General features: G+C 33.4%; 1 protein-coding gene across 3 annotated transcripts; it reads right to left on the reverse strand.

The window, feature by feature from the left end:
• Positions 1-7,679: 7,679 nt before the first annotated feature.
• LOC8282117 (CBS domain-containing protein CBSCBSPB3) lies at positions 7,680-20,590 on the reverse strand. Of its 3 annotated transcripts, none has more exons than XM_048376658.1 (14): positions 20,116-20,590; positions 19,863-20,034; positions 19,646-19,778; positions 18,738-18,908; positions 18,372-18,432; positions 18,146-18,259; positions 17,933-17,999; positions 17,024-17,129; positions 16,895-16,953; positions 12,966-13,072; positions 12,759-12,889; positions 9,082-9,164; positions 8,900-8,989; positions 7,680-8,278 (listed from the first exon to the last, which is right to left on the reverse strand). In XM_048376658.1, exons 1-14 carry the CDS (start codon positions 20,268-20,270, stop codon positions 8,105-8,107), a joined length of 1,623 nt encoding a protein of 540 aa, XP_048232615.1. In that variant the 5' UTR covers positions 20,271-20,590; the 3' UTR covers positions 7,680-8,104. The 3 variants fall into 3 exon arrangements, with proteins under 3 accessions (XP_048232615.1, XP_015580161.1, XP_002528012.1); XM_015724675.3 differs by having other exon boundaries at positions 18,372-18,450; positions 20,106-20,590; XM_002527966.4 differs by having other exon boundaries at positions 18,372-18,450; positions 20,116-20,589.
• Between the last annotated feature and the right edge of the window lie 932 nt (positions 20,591-21,522).

Genomic DNA, 21,522 nt, shown 5'->3' on the forward strand with positions numbered 1-21,522 from the left:
GACAATAGTTGTGAATCTGATGCAGGGGGTTCTTCTGGTTGTGACCATGGCTCTAGGAAAGCTGGGTTTATCTCTATTGATGATGTGGCTTCATTTTGCTGACTGGATGAGGTTGAAGGTGTTGTTGAAGAAGTAGAAGTAAACAGACGTCTTTGATCTGAGGGTCTTCTGTGCATGTTGATTACTGGAAATGCTTCATTAGTTGCATGATTGAGTTCATTTCCTTTATGAAGTAAAGCATGTTTGATAGTGAAGGGCATTTCTTCAGAGCGACCATGGAAGGTTTTCCAGGGAGTAATGGTTGTTGAGACAGTATCCTCTTTATTGTGTTGCTGGTGAAGAAAGAGGATGGTGTGATAGGTTAAAGCCTTTGCATGATCTGTCATATTGAGGAGACCTGCTTGATGAACTAATCTTCTGAGATGATGTTGCCATGCATGTTGGTTTTCAAATAACAGAAAGAACTGCTAGGCAGGATGTGACTCATTTTCTTCCCTGTGCAAGAACCATAAGGTTTGTAGTAATGGGAGTTCTACGGGAAGATGATATAGACATGTAAGATACCAAAGGTACCAGAATTGCTCAAATGTTGAGGGAAATGTCTCTGTTATAGTAGGAAAAAGTCTCCATGGAAATGAAGCAGCAAAGTCTTCTGGATAAGGCACAATGTCTTGATAAAAGGCTAAGATGCGTCTGTAAATCCAAAGTTCGAATTCAGGAATAGACAGGTTGGCTGGTTGATCTGGGTGTGTGGTTCGATGGCTAAACTGAGCCATAAGGATAAAGAAAGAAGGACTAGGGGGATTTGTGAAGGGCTTGGAGAGGCGAGATAAGAAATCAGGAATGAGGTTCTTGTTGCCTTGGATGTGTTGTACTTCAAAATCATACAAAGAGAACCATTCTTTTAGGCGGAGAAGCTGTTTATCAGGAATCTGGCGTCCCTTAAATTCTAGTATGCGAGGAAAATTGGAGTTGTCCATTCTGATAATGAAGTGTCTTGAAGCAATGAAGAACTCGCATTTTTGAATTGCATATTTAACCGCCAAAATCTCTTTTATGTTGGAATGATAATGAAGCTCACTGTCTTTAAACCGTCCTGAAACATATTTGCATAATGATTCCTTTTTGTTTTGTTCCTGCAGGAGGAGGGCACCCCAAGCAAAGTCACTAGCATCAGTTTGCAGAATCAATTGTGCGTTATCAGCAGAAATGGAGAGTGCATGAGTCTTTTAGGCCAACTGTTTTAGCAGTTTAACAGCTTCAGTATGGGCTTGAGCCCATGGGCTAGCATCCTTTTTTAGTTGAGCAGTTAGAACCTTTGTATGGGATGCGGCCTTTGGAATAAAATCTCGAATGTAATTGATTATGCCCAGAAATTGTTGAACTTGCTTTTTTGATAGATTCTCATCAGGAAAATGCTGCAATTCTTGGGCCAAATGAGGGCCTGCTTCATATTGCCCGTTCTTCAATTTCAGGCCAAGAAAATCCATTTCAGATTGCCCAATATATGATTTCTTTTCTGAGAGCATTATACCGTATGAATGAACCAAGCTGTGAAAACGCTGAAGAAGCTCTTCATGTTCCTTGACAGATTTAGAAAAAAGGAGAATATCATCTATATAGATGATACAAGTATCCAGAAGTGGCTCAAAAATTTGGATCATTGCCTTTTGAAAGATAGAAGAAGCCGTTTTAAGGCCAAAGGGCATGACGGTCCACTGGTATTGTGCGTCTGGGATACAGAAAGCAGTCTTATATCTGTCATTAGGATGAATGCCTAACTGCCAAAACCCTGACTTTAAGTCAAACTTTGAGAAGAGAGTTGCTCCTTGGAGACGAACTAGTAGGGAAGAGATTTTCGGAATTGGGAACTTATCATCTGAAAGAAAATGATTTAAAGGCTTATAGTCAATCACAAGCCTTTTCTTATCCCTTAACTTTTCAGTTCGTTTTTCCACATAGAATGCTTGACATGCCCAAGGAGACTGAGTTGGTTCAATTAAACCTTGCTGAAGCAGTTCTTGACATTCTTGTCTTGCCAAAGATAAGTCAGAAGGAGACATTCCAGGATGACTGGCTTTGGTTGGATTAATGTCTTCATTTAACTTGAAAGGAAGGGTAATGAAGAAATTTGGATTTTTGTACAAAGGAGAAGGATGGTGGAAATTTAAGTGGGAGTCAGCACAACATGGCACAAATAATTCTTTTAAGTGTGCAAAATCAGATGGATCCTCTGCTATGGAGAACTGATTGGGGCTTTGGGTATAAGGTTGAAATTGACGCTTATACTTAAGTCCTGTTGGAAGAATTTGAAGTTTCTCCGCAGCATGATAGGTGTCGAATCCGACAAGAAGATCTCTGCCAAATAAATAAGATCCAATGACATAGATCCATACGATGCAGTCGGGGAAGAACTGAATTCCAACTTTATTCTTTGAGACCATCGTAGTTTGAAATCTTTTGCCATCAGCTGCTGTAAAATGATGAATCTTCTGTCTCCAGGCTGAGCTAGGCAGAGCATCTGGGTTCAACATGGTACAGTGAGAACCAGTATCCAATAGTGCAGTAACAGGGATGGGCCTGTCATATTTGCCAGAAAGAGTGTGAATAGAAACCAGAGGTGTAGGATGTACTGGTTGTGCTGAGGTGATTTCTGGAGAAATCGGACTTCTTTTGCTTTTTGGAGGACTAGGGACAGATAGTGTTGGAGAAGAAGAGTTGGACTGTACTGGTGTAGGTATTATATAGGGAAGTGGTTTATCAGGGATGTAATAGGCTATATCCACAAAGATGTTTTCTGGTGATGGTAGAGGAGATGGCCAGTGAAAGTTTTCAGGAGTCTGTGGATTGTCTGGAGGTGTAGGGCCAATGGTTAAGATAGGAGTTTCTTCATCAGAAGAATTTTCTTCATCTGTACTGGTATCCGAACAAGGAAAGGCAAAGAGTGTCCGGGAAGAAGCCATTTCTTCTTCTGAAAAAAGTGATTCAAGATCATGGTCAGACAGATCTTCTGGACATGAATCTTTTAATTGATGAAGAAGAGCAACAGTCTGTTTAGGCAAAGAGTGTCCGGGAAGAAGCCATTTCTTCTTCTGAAAAAAGTGATTCAAGATCATGGTCAGACAGATCTTCTGGACATGAATCTTTTAATTGATGAAGAAGAGCAACAGTCTGTTTAGGCTTATTAGGGCATTTCTTTGCATAGTGCCCTCTTTGGCCACAGATGTAGCACCGATCCGATTTACGCTTGTTTATTGATTTCTTCTTAAACCAGCGCATTTTTCTTCCCCTTTTTTGCTTGTAATAAGAAGACTCTTTGGAATAAGAAGAAAAATGTTTCTTCTTTTTTGATTTGCAGCCACAGTGCTTCTCTTTGCATTTGATTTAGAGATAATCCCTGTTGCATAAGTTTCTTAGCAATGCTTCTCCTTTTGCAATCTTTTTGAAAAGTTTCTGCTGTTCACACATCTTGTCTAGAGTGGCCAAGGTGAATTGCCAGATTTCTCCGAGAGAAATATGAGTGATATCTCTATGAGTTTCTGTCATCATGCGTTGAATTTCAGGCTGCATTTCTTCAGGCAGAGAGCTGACAAAAGTATACTTGAGATCATCACTATTGGGCCCGGCGAGTTCATAATAGAGTTTGGACATATGAACATAGTGAACTTCTAGATCTTTTCTCTTCATGGAACAGCATTTGCGATCAAAGTACTCTTGTTTCCATTGTCTGAAAATTAAATTGTAGTCTCCTAGAAATTGTTGATGGATTTGTGCTAGAGCTTGAGTGACAGAACCAAGTTGAACAAATTGAAGCTGTTGATATTCAGATAGGTGAGAGAACCATTCCCGTAATGTGCCAGTGAACCTTGATGTGAATTCTGTTAAGACAGCTTGGAGACTAGCTTGAAGATTTATCATTTGGAGATCAAGCCAAGCATTGAATTCCAAGATCTTGTTACGCCATTGTGATGGAAAAAGACACTAGTATTTGCTTAGCAACTCTAATCTCACCACAATCATTCAATAATTGAAGCTTATATGGCCTAGGGTGTTTAAAAGTTGGCAAACATAATTTCTCAACAAGTTCGATACTAGCTACATTAGTATAACTACCCCTATCAACTATCATGATACATACCTTGTCGTTGACTCAGCATCTAATATGAAAGATATTGTCTCTTTGTACCTCTTCCTCTTTTGCTTGCAAATTCAATGCTCGCCTTGCCACTAACATATCACCATGTTCAGCATACTCTAGAGGTGACATCTCTTCTTCTTCTTCATTTTCGGACTCCACTTCCTCATTATCCCTCATAATCATGGCTCATTTTTTTGGACATTGAGAAGCTATGTGGCCCATTCCTAAACACCTAAAACATTTAATATCTCTAGTTTTGGATGTTTGAGGAGTGGATTTACTTTGGAATTTGTTGCTGCCCTCCACTTTAGGATCCTTGAAAGACTAAAATTTAGGCTTAAAAACAGCCTTTTCATCCTTCTTCCAATTCGACTTTCATGAGGAAGTTGAGGCCGAATTGGTCTTGACTCATTTGCTCTTTACTTGCCTCTTAATCTTCATGGCCATATGCAATATATCGTCCATCTCCACATAACGCTGAAGCTCGACCACATTGGCTATGTCTCGGTTTAATCTATGCAAGAACCTTGCCATTGTGCTTCGTGGTCTTCTTCTATATTAGCCTAAATCATCGCAACTTCCATCTCCTTGTAATGCTCTTCAACATTTTTAGATCTTGTATTAGACTTTGTAATCTATTGTGCAATTCTCTATGATACTATTGAGGAATAAAATGCTTCCTCATGACTGCCTTCATCTCTTCCCAAGTTGAGTAGGTTGCTCTCGATTCCTCCTCCTACTCATCACAAGTTGATCCCACCAAATAATTGCATAATCAGTAAATTCAACAGCGACAAATTTTACCTTTTTCTCTTCATAGTAGTTGTGGCAATCAAACACAAGCTCTACCTTCTTCTCCCACTCATGGTAAGCTTCAAGGTCACTCTTTCCTTGGAAGGTTGGGATTTTCATCTTGATGTTTCCTAAATTTCCATCTATCCTTCTTACGCGTTTCTTATCATAGTTAAATCTGCCCCAGTTTGCATTAGACCCACGTTCTACCTCTTTAAAGTCTTCATCATCATATTCCTCATGGTTCATGTCATGGGTGTACCTCGACCTCCTATTGTGTTGGTTGAGACGCCTAGGTTGCCCCCTTTAGGAGCTTGATTCCACTCTCTCCAACCTCTCATCCATGCCCTCGAATCTTAGATTGAGTTGTTCCAAGGTCCCTTGTATATAGCCTTCATGTACAATTTTAGGTCCACATCCTTTGTTTCCTCCTCTGTATCCTTTACCTTTATTTTCCACTCCCTTACGTGTTTGCACTAAAAAAAAAGGTCACACTCTCATGTTTTACACAAATTGGCTTTTACCCTCTTTTAAGCTCACACTCTTGCCTTTCTTCACTCTAATTCTTTTCTATAGGTCTTGTAAGAACCAAGTATTTTTCAATCAAAACAGCCTTTTTAGAGCTCAGTTGACACAAGTCACTCAAAATCTTTCAAAAGCTTAAGTAGTGTGTTTTTAAGAAAGAAAGGTTCAAAGAAAGGGGTTAAAGGTAAAGTAACAACAATTAAGAAGTAAAAGTAATAAAATATGGCAGAAATAAATAAACAATTAAAACAGCCTCAATAACTTGAATAATGTACCAAATCTCACAATTGAAGGAACATAACACACTTGTGTTTCTTTCTTGATCCAAAACTACTTTCGCTTTCTTTTTTTTATATTCATTTCTTTTCTTTTCTTCTTATTTTCTTATTTTTTATTAGTAACTGAATTGAAATAACTGAACTTGAATCAAAGAAACAAAGAACATAAAATTAAAAGCCAAATCTTTTGGATTTGTGATATGGGTAATAGGTGGCAGCTAGGTTTTGAAAGAATGGTGAAAGAAGGAATTTAGAGATGTAAAGTATAAATTTTTAACAAACAAATAATGAAAATAATCAAAGACAACCCGAATATGATTTAGAGCCAAAGTTCTGATACTAAATGATATGATTCTTGATGGATTTGCAAGAGTCACGTTGTGAAATTGTTGCCAAGAACGTCTAAAGTCATATTCAAGAATAAGGACATCGACCAAACACTTTACTAGAAGTGTGAACCTTCATATAGAAATGGTTTTGGACGCCACACTCAAGATTAAGAAAGAAGGTGAGTGATAAATCACAAAGGGACGCCACAAGACAAGTCTTGATAAGTTCACAAGCTCTTAAAAGAACCAAGAATTGAATTCTCACAATGGAGTCAAAATAAAAATATTCATTACCCTTGAAACTTGCAGCTGCAATGAGTTTAAATAGAGAAAAACAAAACCTAATTCCCATATGCAATTAGGAATTAACCTAAGATAGAAAATAATAAATAAAGCCTAAATTAGAATCTTCGTAAATAGCAAAATAAGCAATTTAATTGACTTAGCAAATCAAGGAGATATTTGTAATCCATTAAAATGGCTCCTCCCCCTTTAATTCCTCCTAAAACACGCCTAGGTAGTATATTAAGCATTATTATAATGTGTCCTAAATGATAAAACAAGAAAAATAAACTTTTTTCACTAAATAAGGAGGGTGGCGAATCCTCTTGAAATTTCCCTCTTTAGTTGGCGCCTCTTAGGTTAAAACACACTAGGAAATGCGCCAATCTTAGTTTCCTCTTTAACCAACATGCCAAGCTTCCTCTTTAGATAATTCGGCCCTCCCTTCCTCCTTGTGTATAATTTCAGTCCATACTAGAGTGAACTTGGCTCAAATAGATTAATTAAATTAATAACACTACCGGGCTTAATTAACTCTACTTCTTCAAGTGGATTAGGTGCATTGGTCCAACTCCCTTGGATAAGCCATTTAAGGTCTTCTTCATTCTTTTGACTCTAGCTCTTGTAATTAGGCCTCCGTTGATGATTAATGGATCACTTGGGCTAGGAACTTGATCTCCTCAACTCAATTGGCTACTAAGTTCCTTGGGCTTTGGGTTTGCATCATATAGATATCTGAACTAAATCTCAAATCCCCATATCTCTGTGTCATCAACTTTGGTTAATATGTATTCAAATGTGGGTAATTATGTGATCCACAAATCATGTTTGATAAAATTTTTCAAAAAAATATTGTAACTTGGAGTGAATATATTCAATAACATCCAAATAAGAGTTACGTAATTTAAAAAAACTAGATCAAATAGCTATAAGAACCAAACAAAAGTTCAAAAAGTCAAGTCACTATTCTCGAATAATTAAAGGGGTCGTGTATGCATTCAACCTAATTTAATCTAACTTAACTATTTATTCCCTATAATTAAACATATTAAATACTTTTTTAATCTAAGTAAAATATTAAAAAATATCAATTAACATAGAATGAAATAAATAACAATAATTAAAATCTTAAATAATAATAATTAATATTTAATAAAAATAAAATTATTTTTTAAATTTAACATTAAACAAAATTATTAATTTACCAAATATCAAATATGATTTTTATATTTTGGAATTTATAATAAACTAGTTTTTGACATGACCATTTTATTATTTAAAAGACAAATAAATTAAATTACATTAAACTAAATACGATTGAGAAAACAACCAAACAATGGAAAAGTGTTTATACATTATATGTTGATCTCAAATTAAAGAAAAAAAGATATTATATAATTCATCCCTCCACACGTGTAAGACAATCAACTTTACAATATTATGTGGACCTGAATCCATGATATCATTTACCTTTGAATTACCCATGCTTACAACTAGAAATTAGACTCCAGCTTTTATCAGTCAAATTATTTCCTGTGCGCAAAAATGCAGCCCAGCTTGCATTGCAACAGCATTGCGGGTTAAAGCATAATGGGCATTGCTAGTTGTGTACTCTACATTTAATACAATATAACGCTGATTTCAGCAAAATTTGTTTCCTTCCGCAAACTATGCCCAACAAAATATATTCAGATGTTGGTAGAACCCTAAAATGATCAAGCTCCCAATACCTTTAATTCATAAAGTCGGAAAAATTCACATCACAACTTTGAGCGCTTTAGGTAAACCAGCACACCAATGCCTGTTAATACAACTGCACCTGCCAGGATAGCAGAGTGGAAAGACCCCCATCTAGACCTCTGGGTTGTCATTGTATCTGGCTGAGATCTTATTGGCCGACTTGAATCAGAAAAGTCAAGATGCAACTTTAGAACCTGCAGAGTCACACAAAGGAAAGAAGACATTAGAACTAAATGCACAAAAAATAACTCTGCACATTAGAACTGCCATGCATGATGGCTCAGGTATCTCAGTATTTCAATGAGAAGAACAGGAAATTCAAATATCGGCTTAGTACATGTATTATAATGTCATAATGGCATCAGATATATGGCCTAACAATTCGATTTCTGATGTAGATCAAGAATATTGTATTTAAAAATTATTTGTCTTATTATTTTCTACTTAGAAAGCTTAGGATTTAGTATTATTTATGAATTCTATGGTCATTACGAATATTTATATTCATAGTCTTTCTATCCTATTTCATAGTCATTTAGAACTTTCCTAGTTGGTAATGCTGGTTTATAATTCTGGTCAAAATTTCTAATCCTAGTAGATGTGATATTCAGTTTAGTTTACAAATAGTCATGCAAGCAAGCTAAGCTATTTCTGTAACGTTATGATTTGACCAATTAAGAGTTTATTCTCCTTAGCTCTGTGCTTCGTTCTTTTTCCTTGGCTTCACACTTTGGTTCTTGTGTTGGTTCAACCTATGTGGTGCTTCATCGATTTGGTATCATTCATCCAAATAAAATCATACTCGAAATCATTACCTTCAATCCTGCTGTTTTAGCATGGTTAATAGCACTGATGAGATCACCATCAGTCACGAGTAAAACTTTGTCACCTTCATCATCCTCATACTGGAAAAAGTTAAGAAAAAAAAACTAAATAAATAAGCATAACACAAAAGTCAAACAGTAACACAAAACAAATCACATAAATATAGCCCGACCAAAAGTTGAGGATGTTCTTGACCAAGGCTAACCCCAATCCTTTGTAGTAAAGCAGATGTAAGCTCATCTAAATTCTCAGTGCCTGAAAAATGCCCAAGACAAAATAAAAGCTTTATTTCTGCGTTTGATCAGATATTTCACTGAGATACATTATGTAGGGCCTGGAGTAAAATATGCCTTTGTAACTGAAACTATAGCAAACTAGCAAGATGTCAATTTGCTATTTTTCTTTTATAGCATCAGTTTTCCACCCAGTAAAATAAGAGAGGTTAGATTTGCTGTAACCATATCCAAATCCAAATCATGTAATGATATTCTCCTGCAAAATAAATCTGTCATGTCGCAGGTTAATATGCCCATGCTAAAGTAGTGCACATCCACTCATGTCTTGGGATATAAGTAATAACCTAATGACTATTTAATAGGACACCACTGTGAACCTTTGGAAAAGTTGACAGATAAGTCACCCTCACTGCCACTCTACAGAACCGTACTTGAGAGTTTCCTACCTCATACGGCTCGGCAGTCAATTCTTTTGGTGTCCCATTTTTTTTCTCGAAGACATTTTTAGTTTGTTGACTTAATATCTTTACTGCATTTAAACCATGGACTGAAGCTTCTTGATATCAGCAAATGTGTTGATGGATATATTGCATTGTCATCAATAGGATATATCACATACATTATTTTTCAACATAAGATCAAGTCATGGTTTAGCGACATTAAATTCATCATGATATACACCGGGATTTTTTATTTATTGGGCATTAAACATTAAGGGGCTGTTTGGATTGAGGGATCTTAAATAAGGGGTTTTATAAAATCCATGGATTTAACTTAAATCCATTGTTTGGCAAGGAAACAAGTGGTCTAAATTCATGAATTTTAAGAAATCTCTCACCCTCCAAAATCCCTCATTTTTTAGGATTTTAATTTCCCACCTTGAAGGTGGGAGATTTCAAAATCCGACATTTTAAAAGAATGGACTGTTATAATACTTTCTTACTCTCTAATAAATTTATATTATCTCAAGAATTATCTTTAACTTTAAACAAAAATACATAATATTTATGTTTAATTCAAACAATGGAATTTTTAAAATTCATAGATTTTAAATCCATGAATTTTGGCTAAATCAATGGAATCTAGAAACTCTCAATCCAAACAAGGCCTAAGAGATTTTTTCCTTCAAAAAAAATATTTGTAAACCTTAAGGCTAAACATAAGACTTTCAAGTACAAAACAACTACAATATAACCAGCACTATTTTACTGCTATTCACGAATCATGACTGATAAAAACATGACCTAGTTGACATAATCAAAATCAATATAATTAATACAGAAATGATAAATGAAAATACAGCAATTGTAAGACATCTAAAGAAATAAAAAAAAATTGGCCAGGAATAGTCATTAATATAGCCTGTCTTATCAAACCAACTACTGAAAAGGGAGGGATCAAACTTTTCTTGTAATCTATAAATGTAATTAAATGTAAAATTTAGTCTCTAATCTAATGGGATAAAAACATTGTTATAAATGAATCTATAAATAAAATGATGAATCCATTTATTCATGTTGTATTTTCATTAAGTTTTGCATCATTTAGTATCCTGTGCCATGAATTTTTTTCCCTGCCCTTTTTCTCAATATTTTGAGATAAAGATAAATAAAATACATTAGTATTTTACATAAAACACACATAAAAGATCCTTAAGACCCAAATATTTCTTTTAATTCAATATCAATATCCTATGTAGTTGTCAGAGTTCACATCACGTCAGTAAATTTGGTAGATAATTTTGCCAAAGGCCAAAAATGAATTTAATGTTAAAGTATAATGCTGAAATGGAAAATTTAATAACTACATACTAGATTTGATAACAAGTGCAAAGTACATGATACTTTCGGCAATTATACATATATATATATATATGTGTGTGTGTGTGTGTGTGTGTGTGTGAGATATTAATATCATATTTTTGCCTCTTAAAGAAGACAAGAAAAGGATAAAAAGGCATATAATCATGCGATTTTGTGTTGAAATCAATGGACCTTTCATGTTAATAGTTAACTGATAATGGACCACTCCATAGGATAGGTCGTGAACCGCTTCTAAGGTATTGTTTGCTTTTCTATTTGCCGCCTCACAGCTTTATCCATTATAAGGGCCCCCAAAAGGGAGAGGTAGTACCTTATAAGATTCAAGTGTTCTTGACCCTAAGTCAACGTGGGATGTGGTTTTGTCATATATCTCCCTAGTCATATATCATCAGTAACTAATCAAACAAAGGTCATTTCATATCAACCCTAGGTCACCTAGTGCATGGATCTAAGATGGAACTAAAACAGGAATGAAAATCTCATTGTTTTTAAATATGATACAATAAGGTTAGGCTTCTTTCAAATTGCTTAGTAGGAGCAAAACACAAAACCTAGAATACATATGTATCAAAGTATTTGTAAAATAATACTTTTTGGAATGAGATGAATATACAAAAAAATTACAATGTCTTACAACTGTAATTATTTAATTTAAATTGCAATTCTATGTTGACTACTTAAAACAACATAAAATATATCTCAATCCCAAAATTGGAAGTAGAATTACAATAATTATAATGAAGCTCTCAAAGATATTTCGATCAAATGGTTTGATGCACTAGCTATAGTTCAACATTCTAAATTGCTTATGCTCTACAATCTGGATCAATCGATTCAGAACTTAAATCAATAATGCTGCAATGTTTTCTTGTACCACCAGCCTATCAAGCCCTATAACAAATTCTAATATTACATAAATCTTGTTTGCATTAGTTCTTGAACTCTTTTCTTTTATACGACCAAATCCTAATACTTTTAGAACTACTCATCACTAACTAGTTCGAAGACAGGAGTATCCAGCAAATTGTTGCTTGTCAATTCGCAAGTCAAGGGCCAGATTATACTGTTTTATTCCATTTTGAGTCTTATAACTTAATGAAACTAGAACCACCTTTCCTTTTCTTTGCATTGCTCTTGAAGTATTAATAGTTTTCTAAAATGACCCAATGTTCCTCAAAAATGGGAGGAAAAGATAAGTTGTCCAGCTTATTAATCTAAATCAAAAATAGGTGATCCAAATTAAATAAGGAAATAAAAGTTAGAATATTTTGATTTCTTGCTCGAAAAAAACAAATAGTATGGAATAGTTTTGACTGTTAATTATTAGTTTAATATGTGAGTGTTTCCTATTTTCCAAGAAATTTGATGGATAATTCAAATTTTAATCAATAAAGACATGGTGGTGGTGATGGCAGAGGTTCTGAAGTTGGTGAACTTTCAGGGTTTAGTACAAATTGAACAATAAGAAGTATGTGTGGCACACTGGCAATAACCAACCAAGATTTTACTGAAGTTCCTTTTTTAACTAATGATGAGCATTTTTAGAAGTATCAAAACTTTGTAATTAATTGCAATAGAAAAACAGTAAACACGGAGAAACATGACCACAAACACTTGATTATAATTTGAAACAAATATATACACAAGGTATCAAAATTAGTTGACAGTTAAACTTCTGCATATTACGTACCTCTTTAAAAGTTGGAACATGCTTTTCTAATCTCAATTGATAAATGCAATAAATTATGAGTTCATGAAAATTAATGACATGGTCTTAAATCAAAACATACCACAATTGAAACGATGCACTCGACCCTTGAGATCCACAAACTTGAAGGCAAATGAATTTCCAAGACCGACAGGTGGATAAGCATACTTCCCAAGGTCAGTCCCATCTGATGTCATTATTGCAGACATTTCACTGAATTCAACATCCTAAGGATCAGTTACCGAAATAACCAGGTGACAAGATAGCATTATTATGTAACAGGAAAGACCTTTGAGTGTCATAATCATCTGGGGGCTCTAATGCTAGGGCAGAATCCCAGAACTTTTGCATCATTGTGTTTGCTACATCATTAGCAGCCCCAGAGCTATTCTCAACCTTGCAAGGTTCAAAACACCTTAACTGGCTTTCTAAAAACAACAGGTAAAATATAATAAAAACATAACGGAAGCAAGCAATGACTATACATATCGATCAGTGCTGCACTTGCATTCCCTCATAAGCAAACACTATTATAACTTTTACTTAGTTGCTATGATATAGGAACTAATTGAAGTAATCAGCAGGCTTGGAAGGATTAACTTAGACACATACAGATGTCATCTCTGCTACAATATATAAGAATGAAGAAAAAATAAAAATTAATAAAGGGTCGCTGAAGAAATGGGGTAGGCACCTGAGATTTTTGAAGAGTAGGAGTGCACATGAGGCAATTTAGAAGTACTTGAAGAAGATGGTTTATGTTGACATGGCATGCTTTATAATGCTATAGCTTTAGCCATTAAATTAATAAAGAGAGAATCAGGATTTCCAACTCAATTTTACCTTGTTCAGCTGACTTTAGGATTGCATAATGATATTATTCAATAGCAAAAATGAGATGCTTATCAACACACTGTTGTCCACCCATCATACATTCACCAGAACACATATCATATGGAATGATAAATGTTTATAGCAAGTCATGGAACTCCAGTTAAAAATAAACAATAAATAAATAACATAAAAGGCCTTAACTCCAATATATTGGCTACAGTGGTTAGAAATATTTTCTCTTGAGAACCAAAGAATGGAGCTAATATGTATAAAGGATTTATTCTCCTTGTAATTGACAGTGTTACTATTTTTGGCCAGTATTAATAAACAAGAAAACTTGAACATGAATTCTCTGAAGCCTTAAGACTAATAGAATATAATTGAGCCTTTTCTTTTTTTAAGTATAATCCAATCAATCATTTAATTTTATCAGTTTTAGCCTAACATGCAACACTGATAACAATTATAGCCAATTTAGCACATGAGAATAAATATATATGTCCAAACCCTAATTAGCTATATTACTTGATGATTCACTTATTTATGATGATAACAAATGTAAATATTTTTTATTTTGAAAAAATTAAATTAATTCTTTGACTAGTCAATAGATAAAAATAAATTTCTTGCAAAATGAAAAATCTTAAGAAAGATTATATTAGTATCCTATCAGCATTGGAAAATGAAAGAAAAATATAGATCATATTTCTCTTTTACATGTTAAAATAATTAGGGTTAAATACTATTTACCCCATGAGATTTGGTCTAATATACAAGTTGGTCCCTGCATTTTTTATTACATCAAAACCCCCTTGAGTTTTAATAAAACTAACTACTACCCCCCTTCCGTGTTAGTCGAAAGACTAAACTGGTAATTTAAGATTACAATTTGATCCTTGAACTTATTATCAAGTATTAAACTCGTCCAAAATTAATTTTATTATCAAATCAAATTAAAATCTTTTTTTTAACACAAGTTAGTTTTAGTGTTTAATTAAAAAAATTAACTAATATTCTTTTCCTTGATCTAATTTTTTATTTTTAATACAATTTAATTCAAGCAAATTTAAACATTTTAAAACTACTTATATTTACAACAATATTATTAAATTACAAAATAATTTAATTTTAGTTGCAAATATAAAATAAACATTTCTAGTTAAAAAATATTATTCTATTGTTATTTTTATTACACATTATAGTTAAACTATATTAAAAGTAAAACTTAAATTAAATAATCATGTTTTAATCTAACGAAAGAATCTAGACACCAATTAGCTTCACAAAAGAAATGTTGAATTTGACAAGTCCACTCAATGAAGAAGATCAAGACAATCTTGTATATTAAAAATGGAGCTTTTTATCAACTATTCAAATGAGATTATATGAATAAAATTTTCATTTTTAATATAATTTAATTTTAGTGTCTAATTAAAATAATGACATTTAACTGTTTATTTTATTTAAAAATTTAAAATTAAACTACTCAGTAATTTAATAATATTAAACAAAACATAATTTCTTTTAATACGTTTAAATTTTTCTAGGACTAAATTATGCTAAAAAAATAAAAAATATAAACAAGTAAAAGAATATTAATTAATTATTTTAATTATACACTAAAACTAATTTGTGCTAAAAATAAGATTTCACTCTAATTTGATAATAAAATTAATTTTGGACGAGTTTGATATTTGATAATAAGCTCAAGGATCATATTGTAATCGTAAATTACCAGTTTAGTCCTCTGACTAACAGGGAAGGGAATAGTAGTTAGTTTTATTAAAACTTAAGAGGGATTTGATATAATAAAAAAATACAGGGACCGACTTGTGCATTAAATCAAACCTCAGGGGGTAAACAGTATTTAACCCAAATTATTATGTAGCTTTTATATATAAATTTTGATTCACTTGCTAAATTAGCTATAATTGTGAGCAACGTAATAATTTAGGGTTAAATTGAAAATTTTAACAATATTGGACAAAATTAAAAATGCATTAAATGTTTTATTTTTTTAATTCTTTAATCATTAGGCCTCCCAAACATTATGCAAATTTGTTCCAGAATTTCCAACCAAATTATTCTCCATGTGTTACTTAGTTTTCCAACTTTAGTTCACATTTTAATATGTCCAAAAATCATCTAAACTAAAATCCATCCAAATTAAATTAAATCAATAGTAATAATTTTGGCATCAATACAACAAACAAGAACATAAGAATAAAGAAGGATGCATTTGTACTATAATAGTGTCAAAAATTTCACAAGCTCACACAAATTACATTTACAAAAATAAAGCAGTATTCATTCTCGCCGTACCATTTCATGCGGGGATTAGTATTATGTAAGTCTCAATTACTCAAACAAAGAACCGATGAAGCATAAACACTTTCATCTATAGTTATTAAAAGGCGAAAGAGAAGTGCACATCAGATGCAAGACGCAAGGGTTAGCAACTCAATCACTAAAAGGCAGGCAATGTCAATGAGGCACACACCTAGGCATGCCTCTGTACATTTTAATTTAGAACTACTTTTTCCTTCTTTACTCTAAAGTATTCCTTCATCTATAAATCACCAATATTGATCTGACTATGCAAGTGACTTACCATGATTGTCACGCATGGCAAACTACATTAAAACTTAGAAAAAGGAAGAAGCCCATGTTGCTTTAGATCATGCACAAAGCCTATACAACTGAAAGAAAACATCATTTTGAGGGATTTCTATACGTAATCAGGCCCTTTTCTACTCTTTTTCGATCTAAATTTCCCTTTGTTTTATTTCAGTCCTTCTTGGTCCTCCTCCCTTTTGTTTTTTTTACTAAAAATATTGTGCTCTGTCATTCACTTATATTAAAGCATTATGTTAAAGCATTATAACCAACAACCCCTTTTCTTCATTCTACTTCTACTGCCTCTCAGCCTACCCGCCTCCCAATCTCACTCCTTTATCATTTTAACTTTTTTTCTTCTCTCCTTTTCTAAATGCCTTTGACATACTACACTATCGACTTGCAAAATGTTAGTTATTAATTCTACCATGATCTTTGTGCCCTACCAAGTTAAATCGTTAATTATGCCACACAATCTCCTATGGTCAAGTTTTATATACTTGTTTTAACATAAAATTTGTCATGAAAATGGAATCATGGATTATTCATGTGTATAGATTCAATTTGATTTCCACAAAAAATGTTTGTGCACTTGTATTGATTAGTTCTCTTATTTTCTTTTCTTTTGTGACAAACCTCTCATAGCCTGCAGCTTATGACTAGGCTCTTGACCTCTTTGCACCTTAAATAACTATGTTTTTCTCTCAAACAGGACCCCAAAAAATACATATCAATATCATATCCTGCAGCTCAAGGAATGAAGTTTACCATAGAAATTGCAGCATGAGTTATCTGCAGAACATCTACACAGGCAGTAGCAGATCCATCTGCACAAAAGATGTTAAGTAAATTGAAGTAAAGATTGCTTTTCTAAGATTTGAAGGGAGTAATGCTCACCCTTGTCCACAACAGGAAGATGTAAAAATTTCCCATCATGCATTATATGTAATGCATCAAGAATTGTTGTCTCCAATGTTGCACATTCAGGGTTTGATGTCATTACCTGAAGCATTCCAAGAACAGAGGTAAGAACATAAAAATGATAAAAAGTTTCTGAAGGTCATACATGTTATCACTACTCATTCCAATACCAAGATATGCAGTGTTGATTTAAACACCGAATGAAGGTTAACTCGTAGCAATAAAATTGAACAGAGCCTTATTTACAATAAATTAGAAGATAAAGGATTAAGTAAGCTGCAAATAATAATGATAACCAACTTAAGAGAGGAAGGAGAAAGCGCTATATTAAAATATTTACTATATCAACAATATTAAAATATTTACTATCCCAACAATAAATCCAACCTAGTGGATTTATAAGGGGGATGTTCAATTTTCAGTTCAGTGAAATTACAATGAACAGGGTTTAGCATGGATAGTTAATATGGATCGACAAGCCAGCAAAAGCATCTATATAGAATAGAGTCAACAGACTACTTCTTAGGGATAGAAAAATACCAGTGGCCAACAAATTAATTTTCTAAGGCAGCTTCAAGGAGACTGCATTACAAACTATGCATAAGAAATAAGTATGGGATATTGGTTATAGATAAATCAGAATGCCTAATTTTTCTTTTATATTATACCCAGGTAATATTCACCCTCATATACAAATTTAATCAAGTTTATGAATTAATATTAGAAGAATTTCAATCCCCCAACCACAGATAATCTCCTAGACATGGTTAGAGCAATGATGGTGGCTATCAGTAGCAATGCAGCTATGTGACTGACTAAAACCACAGAGCATTGAGCTAAAGTAAGCAGTATCAGAAACCGAAAGTTTTTTCTTTTCTAATGAACCTTTTCCACTAGGGTTAATTCAGGAGAAATATTATGTGCCACAACTCGCATGAGAATATCCTTTGAACTGCAAAGCAACATGATCAAATCTCAGACGTGAACATCAATAAAAAATTAAAAAGAAATATTGAATGACATTTTAAATATTTTTAGTGCCCTAAGACATTAAAAGATAATTTATTTAAGAAATGCAGTTTGAAGCAAGAATAGTACGTGAGTATCCCCTGAATTTTGTTCCCTGTCACAATGATAACTGAATTAACCTGCAAATCCCGCATTCTTTTTGCAGCAACATAGACAGGATCTGATGGTGAAGCAATTGCAACCCTGGAAACACGCAAGGCTACAAAAAATTGGTAACACAAATGCAACTAGACACTGCTGATAAAAAGATTCTACCAAAAAGAAAGGCCAAATGCAAGTTAAGATCAAGAGTTACTTGGTCTGTTCGCCAATGATAGTAGATAAAGAAGGTTTGAACATCCGCTCCCTCAGTGTTTCTATAAAAGCATATGGAGCTGAGATGGAGAATGACAAAGAAAGCAATAAAAAAAATGAATGTAAGTGAGTTCTATTGCATTCTCTCAAGAAGAAAGTGAGAACATAGTTTACGTACTTCCAAAGTACATTGTTCATCTGCCGAGGAAACTTCAGTAAGGATAAACAAATGAAAAGTAGGATCAAATGTCATTCCATGGACAAAATATAGGTTTAAATACTATTAAATAAAAGCACTGTAACTGACTATCGAATATACTTTTTTCTAATTGCACACAATTCTATCATATATAAAAATTTCATTTACCAGAAAAATTGCTTCCCCATTGACGTTCCACCCCTTCAACTGCAGCAGCAATTGCACTCCCCTGTTCAGCCACCTTCTCCATTCTGGATATAGCATCATAAAGACACTTTGTAATATCCAGCAATGCAATAACTTCGCCATTCTCCACAACAGGAAGGTGTCGGAATTTGCCTGTTCACATGAACACCATTAACTGAGATGCTGAGCGAGAAATATGCTTAAAGGTGATTGCAAAGGAGAATCTGATCCATGACTGCAATATTAATGCTCACCACCAAAATATATATTTATTTATCTTCTTTTGAGAGGATAAATTTAAAAGTGCACTAATTGCCTGATTTCACAAAATAATAAAATAAAATTCTAAACTCTTTAAGCCCTTTTAGCCATCTTCCTTCAATGTAACAGCCATAGGAGGGTGGACGCATTATAGAATGGAAAGGTGACCATAGCTGCAAAATTGGCAATGGTAACACAAGACTCTCATAAGCTATACCATCTAAATTTTCAGATCATCTTAAATTGTTTAGAACTTTGCATGCTTGGGTTTCATTCTTATTGCTTTTCTTTAGATTCAAATGTCACTCTAGGATATAATGGAGAAAGGTCTGAAAAATGCTTCATAATCTTAAAAAATAAAGCAATTGCAAGATTTCACAAGAATTTTCAGGCCCTTTACATCCAATTTATATCTTTTCTTTTTCTAGTGTAAATTATCAAGCTGAGTAGTTAAATAATTCCCCTGTTCATAATGTCCAAACACTAATGAGAATAGAATTATGAGAGCGCACACACAAACACACAAGTAGAGGCAATTTAGATAAATATCCAGTACAGGCAAGCCTAATAGAAAACCCAAAATAATAAAATAACACAAAAATTAATCAATCATTGAAATAGATGCTAACCCTGGACCATCTTCTGAAGAGCATCAATAGCTAATGAATCAGACGCAACAAAAATAGGATTCCTTGTCATAATCTTTGATACTATCGTCTGCTCCGGTCTCAATCCCTCTGCTATTACTCTGGCAGAAATGTCCTAGCCAAAACATATCCAAAATAAGAAATAAAAAATAGAAAGGCGAAAATGAAAAAAAAAGAAGGAATTAGGAAAAAATAATACCTTGTCTGTAACAATCCCAGAAAGCAAAGCATTAGCATCAGTTAATAAAACAGCATCGACGCGTCGAGCTGCCATCCTCCGACAAGCATCAGAGACAGTGGTGCCCTCAGGTATCGTGAGAGCTTTTGACAACCTTAACTTCTTCACGGTTCGCTCTCCGCCAACAACAGAGCTGCACCATACCCAACAACAAAATCAATACTTATTAACAATCGATATCCAAAAGCACAAATAAATAATTACGTAAACACACGATTGGGGTGGAGGAGAGGATGGCTTGTTAACGGTTCCATTATCAGATGCCGAGAGGGACGATGAAGATTTCCTGGAGGATGTGGAAGGACCTCGCTTCTGAGTCAGACTGTTTCTCTTCAGACCTGGAGGAGGAGGAACCACCTGGCTGCTCATTCTTTAACAGAACTAAAATTTAGGGTTTTGGTAATTTCAGTCAAATTTAGAGAGACAGAGAGAGGGATTAGGGTCTGTATTCAACCTCTCTCTCTCTCTCTCTCTCTCTCTCTCTCGCGTTGATAAAACTTTTTTTTTCCCACCTGAGATTAGAGTTCAAAATCAAACATTTATAACGTTTTTGTTGTCTTCAGGTTCCAGCAATTACCCGCTATTTTGGAGCCAATGCTGTTTCTAGCCCATACTAGTTCTTCAGCGCACGTGTTTGAGGACCCATTTTAGCCTCTCATCTATGAGCTAATCAGTTGAAACATTCTTCATAATCAATTGAAACATTTTTCTTTTCCCAGAAAGGTCAATTAAGTCATTTTCTTTCTGTTTGACTTGGTTTAAAGTCTATTCATCTTGAAAGTGGATTACACAAGTGAAGCCCACAAAAAGCTCTTATTCAACATATCCATCTCCTTTTACCCCTTTCAAATCCGTCAAGTAAGATTTTAAAAGAAAAAATCTTTAAATACAAAATTATTAATCAAAATACAAATTTGATTATTTACAATGATGTTGCAGTGACTATTATTCAAAGGAATATGAGTTACACAAATTGGTCTTAGTTTCTTAACTTTATCATATCTAATATAATATATATGTATTAAAGATGAAAAAAATAATTAACAACTGTTTGTTATTTATTATTTATTATTTAATCAATGAATGTCATTTATTATTCTATTATATTTTTAAAATTTTAATTATTTTATTTATTTATTTTTTATTGTTGTTTATGTATTATCAATTTTAACTGTAAAGGAATAAAAATTATAATTATATAAAAATATTTATCTTTTTCACAGGTTTAATATTTTTTTCTTTAATTGAGCTATAAATAATTGCATTAATTTTTGATACATGCTATCCGCACAAGGTAAAATGCACCGATTATATCAAGTAATACAATGATGAATAAGAGTATCGTTTTACTAGGGACTTAATTGTAAGTACTGTCTTCAATCATATACTAATGTTTAGCAATCAAAATGTTGTTTAGATGTAAAAGTATTTAAAAGTAAAACAATCTTAAAAATAAAGATTAAAACAATTGATAAACTTATCAAGGATAAAGCTTATTTAGATAGTGAATCCCCTAATAAGTTAAGTATTTCATGACACAAACAACAATTAATTCAAATCAAGAGTTGAGTTGGCATTTCACAAAATTAGGTTTAAACCTCTTTCAAGTAATTAAACCCCT

This window comes from Ricinus communis, chromosome 7 (genome assembly GCF_019578655.1).
Source record: "Ricinus communis isolate WT05 ecotype wild-type chromosome 7, ASM1957865v1, whole genome shotgun sequence".
NCBI lineage: Eukaryota > Viridiplantae > Streptophyta > Magnoliopsida > Malpighiales > Euphorbiaceae > Ricinus > Ricinus communis.

Coding starts and splice junctions, on each gene's coding strand:
- LOC8282117 (XM_002527966.4), bottom strand. CDS start 20,270: ATGAGCAGCCAGGTGGTTCCTCCTCCTCCAGGTCTGAAGAGAAACAGT. Junction 19,779..19,862: donor CTGGGATTGTTACAGACAAG/GTATTATTTTTT, acceptor TGTTTTGGCTAG/GACATTTCTGCCAGAGTAAT. Junction 18,260..18,371: donor ATCATTGGCGAACAGACCAA/GTAACTCTTGAT, acceptor GCGTGTTTCCAG/GGTTGCAATTGCTTCACCAT.